Here is a 4,940-nt window from a genome sequence, read left to right as displayed (position 1 = left end):
TTTTTGACAAGTGTGTTGTGTGTTTTTGTGTGTACACGGTTAAGATCCTTCTCATGTCATTTACCCCTGGAATGAGATGAATAACCAACCCCTTCTCTTCTCCCACCCCGCCCGCCTCACTCTTATGAATTGTCAGGCTGATATCTCACTCTCCGGAGTTGCTGGAGGGCAATGGGAGCTGACAACACAATGGCATTGTCTTGTACCCCCCCCCCCCCCCCCCCCCCCCCCCCCCCCCCCAACCAACCAGTGTCTCTGACAGTTCCGGAAAAATTGGCAGAGTGCGTCAGGGCAAGTCTTTGGGGTAAATAGTGTCTGTGTGTGAGATTTGAACATTTGTGCGCATTGGAGTAGTGCTACTGAGCAGTGCAGAGTGTCATTGAGGTGCGAGGAGGTTGAGAGGAGGAGGAGGAAGAGGAGGAGAGAGCTGTGCCAACACACTGAGAGGCCACTCAATTATTTAGTGCGAGTGGCCGCGTTCAAAGCCAGCACCCGCCGATGCGCCACCTTCAGAGCTAATCTGCTGCTGCCGTTTTGATCCAGTGGTCTAAAAAAGTACACAAACATCACTCATGTTCTTATTATTGTTGTCAGCAATGATGAGGACGATGTTAAAAAAAGAAAAATCAGATTATACACGATATTTTGCTTTCACCCCTCTAGCCATTTACGGCTGTGGATATAAAAGATATCGGAGCTTTTCGTTGAAAGTTGCCTAAAACTCCACTTGGTTTCCTCTTCTGGCTATTCACCCATTCATCCCCATGTTCAGACAGTGACCTCTGTCTTGCTGTTGGTGGGTAGTCCCTTGTGCTTGGGGTGCACATGCGGCGAGTGGCCATAGCCCAGTGGCTGAGAGAAGAGCTCGGGCAGCGTCTCGATGCTGAACTGCCTCTTGTTGGAGTAGGCCTGGCGCCGGCTGTTCTGCTGGTGCAGCGATTGGTGTTGATGCTGCTGGATGGGGTGGTGCAGCTGCTGTTGCTGAATGGGGTGGTGCAGCTGCTGTTGCTGCTGGATAGGGTGGTGCTGCTGCTGCTGCTGGATAGGGTGGTGCTGCTGCTGCTGTTGCTGCTGGATGGGGTGGTGCTGCTGCCCCTGGAGGACCATGTGGGTGGCCACCGGGTGCTGGATGTGGCTCTTGCTGGGGTCCCATGCCTTGAAGGCCGAGCTGGAGGTGAGTGGGTGGGTGTTGGTCTTAGAGATCTTAGGCTTGGGGATTTGGGAGGTGTTGATGGTAATCGCAAGTGGCGCATGGATGTCGGGCGGCGGTAGGAAGGGCTTGTCCTTGGGGTGGAAGTTGATTGGCTGGAAAGTGGGAGGGGACTGGCGGTGGGTGTAATCTACCATTGGGTAGCTCTTGTAGTAGTCTCTTGCAGCCGTGTCTGGATGACAGAAGGGACCGTAGAGAAGGGAGACAAAGACATAGTTACATTATAATAATGAATGTTAAGACAGTTACAGTTATGTATATATATATATGTGTATATATATATATATATATATATATATATATATATATATATATATATATATATATATATATATATATATATATATATATATATATATATATATATATGTACATATACACACACACACATATATATACCCACTCGTCCACTTAATGATAAAAGAAATGCATTTTCCTATATGTACATACATATATACATAAGTATGTGTATATGTGTATATATATGTATATATACATATATACATATATGGTATATATGTATATACATATACTTACCCAAAAAATGCAATATATTTTCATATATATACATATATGTATGTGTATGTGTATATATACAGTATATAAACTGTATGTACATATACTGTTTATATGTACATACACATATATACATACACACATTTATATACATATACACACATATACAGTATATACATACACACATATATTTACATATATACTGTATATAAACATACACACACACATATATACATATATGTACATATATATACTGCATATATACATACATATCCATTGGCTTTGTTTTGTGTGTGTGGCATTAATCACATTGAGATGAGACATTCAGACATTCATATTCAGACAGTAAATTCCAGCTCATCTGTAGTTACACACAAACACCATCTTACAACATATACTGTATATGCACACACAAAATACAGGCACATTTTCCAATCTGTCAAGTAAGCACGTAAGAAATGAGCCAAGGCAAAGACAATGTATCCTGCAGGGTGTACAGTACGTGTGTGTCTATGAAGATGTGAGTGTATGTTCCATATTTATGGATTTGACCTTTGAACTGTCTATGCACTGACCATGGGGTTCAAATACTAACAGCATCAGAGAGAAACAAAAAGAGGGAGAGAGTCTGAGAATCACACACACACACACACATACACACACACACACACACACACACACACACACACACACACACACACACACACACACACACACACACACACACACACACACACACACACACACACCTAAAGACACTAACAACCTTGTTTGCTTAGCCCCGTTTTATTGGTCCCTTTTTTTCCTGGAGAGAAAAAAAACAAAACAGTCTTTTTCATTTTTCATTTTCCTTTCTTCTGGTGCCCTTTTGCCCTGTATTGGTCATCCACTTAGACTGGGTATCTTTCAATATGTGAACTTGTGTCTCTTTCATAACATAACAGGACGCAGCTGCTATCAGCTTGTAATACATGTTTATGACAAAGTACATTGGAGTGTGATTTGTTTTTTATCTGTTTGTGTGCCTGTGTGTCTAATCTTATCATTATTACACTCCAGACAGGAACATAATAATAATATGTTTATGTCAATAGTTTGGTCAGGAGATGTATGACCAGTTACGTTTTATTTGTTGGAATTAATGTTAGTGTATGTGGCTGGGTGTTCATGCATGTGTGTAAAAAAAAAGAGTCATATACCGTATATATACAGTATATCTCTTGCTGGGAACATAGCTAGCTGAACCAATTTTTTAAAGCACCTGACATGTTGAAAAATGTAGCTATTTCAAGGCACATATGTGCAACTTCATTAAGCTGGGCAAAATGTTGTCAATTCTCCAAATTGATACAGTAAAAATGCTTGATTGTGACTTTGACATACACAGCACACATACATACATACATACACGCACACCTGGACTTAAAATTCACACCTAGTCACTTTATCACTTTATCACTTTATCACTTTATCACTTCAATACTGGACTCAACACTGACACTTTAATAATAATTTATGGTCGTTTGTTTGTTTATTTGACAAATGTTCTTATTGTTGTTATTATCATTATTGTTATTTTGTTGTCTTTATACTGTCTTTTTCATCTATTTTTTAATTTCTTTTTTCTTGCTAAAACTGCTGCTGGAATTTTCAATTTCCTTGCGGGAGTCATCCCAAAAGGATCAATAAAGAGAAGTCTAAGGTCTAAGTCTAAGTCTTGTATACAGTCTGGGTTTTCCTTAGTAGAGCTCAAAGCTCTGAATTAGCTGCCAATACGACGGACCAACAACAGAGCGAAGTCTCGGTGAGAAGAGCAGACTCAGAAACGTAAATAGCAATGTGTGAATCATGATTTAAATCCTATGATCAGTTTAACCTGTTTTTTGGACAACTGGCCCGGTAGAGCAACTGACCAATTGTATTTACCGGCCCTTTTTACTGGCTGTGATGACACGGTAAAAAAGTCCCACCCACAAAGCATGGGTCTGACTGACTGGGCGTGATGCTTTGCTGAAGCCACGGCGCAACACACAACATCAGAGATCCTTTATGTTTTATAAAAAGTACAGAGTACACAGTTTAGCAGAGGCCTGTTTTCTAACTATAGCCATTGCTGTTGATTGATTTCTGATTGATTTCTAATAATTTATTTCAGATGACCGAGAACATTTTCAGTATTCGTATTTTCCGAACACCTCAATGAGTAATCTCACATTCACACGTCAAGAAACTGTCCAGTGCAAACACTGTCTGGTGATTGCTTATTGAACACTTCAAATCCATTGTGTAATTCCAGGGCACTTCAACTGCAGCTGTTGAGGAAGGAGACAGACTCCCCAGTAATCATTCAGTAAAATTCTCCAAGCTGGTCCAGAAATTTAAATACAAGCCTGCTTTTCTCAAAGTACCAGTGAATGTGCCTGTGTATGCCAAACCTGTTCTCACTCCCAACTCATGGCTCTCAGCGTCGGATACAGACTCAAAAAATCTCCCTTTAGTGTGTATGGAACGAACAGAGCTGCAGCTCGAACGCAGCACTGTCAGATGACGTACTGTCCAATCCAATCCAACTTTATTTGTTAAGCACTTTAAACCAACCAAAGTTAAATAATTGAGTGCAGTAAATGAAGTCGACATCTCACTAGGTTTCAAAGGCCACAGAGAAGAGGTGGGTTTTAAGATGAAGAGAAGAAGAAGAATGCCTTTTTAACGTGCAGAGGCAGATCGTTCCACAACTTTGGAGCCGACACCGCAAAAGGCACGCTCCCCTCTGAGCTGATTATCAAGAGCTGCAATGGACGTGGGTAGTCTGAAAGAGCGTAGGGAGGCAGGTTGGAGGTGGAGGATGGGTCAAACAACACTGGAATTTAACTCAGGAGACCAGAGTTCCTGTCCAGGTTGTGTCCGCGTGTCACTGAAACATATATATTTTTATCTTTTCCTAAACTTGTCCCGTTCTACCACGCACCATGAAGTGATAACATTATTTCCCACAAGCCCCTGGTGTCAGTTAGACGTACTGTACGTCCCTACCTCGTGCATTGAAAAGTCACTGTTGGGTGTGGTTACATGTGCAGCACCTAACCAAACACGGCAGGGATGCTGATGTGAAACAGACTTTAACCCTTGTGTTGTACTCCCTGGTCAAAATCGGAAAAATATTTGACAATTCTGTCCTTTATTCAGACTTTTTTTTTAGTTTTCACTAACACCA

At 41.3% G+C, this 4,940-nt stretch overlaps 1 protein-coding gene across 2 annotated transcripts in view; it reads right to left on the bottom strand.

Annotated features, from left to right (window-relative positions):
- Window positions 1-234: 234 nt before the first annotated feature.
- LOC116702326 (protein shisa-9) overlaps window positions 235-4,940 on the bottom strand; it is a 101,369-nt gene continuing 96,663 nt past the window's right edge. Inside the window, exon 6 of one of the 2 annotated variants that reach the window (XM_032536496.1) lies at window positions 235-1,382. In XM_032536496.1, coding sequence (XP_032392387.1) covers window positions 769-1,382 — 614 coding nt within the window. In that variant the 3' untranslated portion in view covers window positions 235-768. The remainder of the gene's footprint in view (window positions 1,383-4,940) is intronic. The other variant, XM_032536497.1, reaches the window with a different exon arrangement.

This window comes from Etheostoma spectabile, chromosome 15 (genome assembly GCF_008692095.1).
Source record: "Etheostoma spectabile isolate EspeVRDwgs_2016 chromosome 15, UIUC_Espe_1.0, whole genome shotgun sequence".
NCBI classification, from domain to species: domain Eukaryota; kingdom Metazoa; phylum Chordata; class Actinopteri; order Perciformes; family Percidae; genus Etheostoma; species Etheostoma spectabile.
The sequence above is the reverse complement of the archived record's forward strand: the minus strand, read 5'-3'. Positions and strand labels throughout refer to the sequence as shown.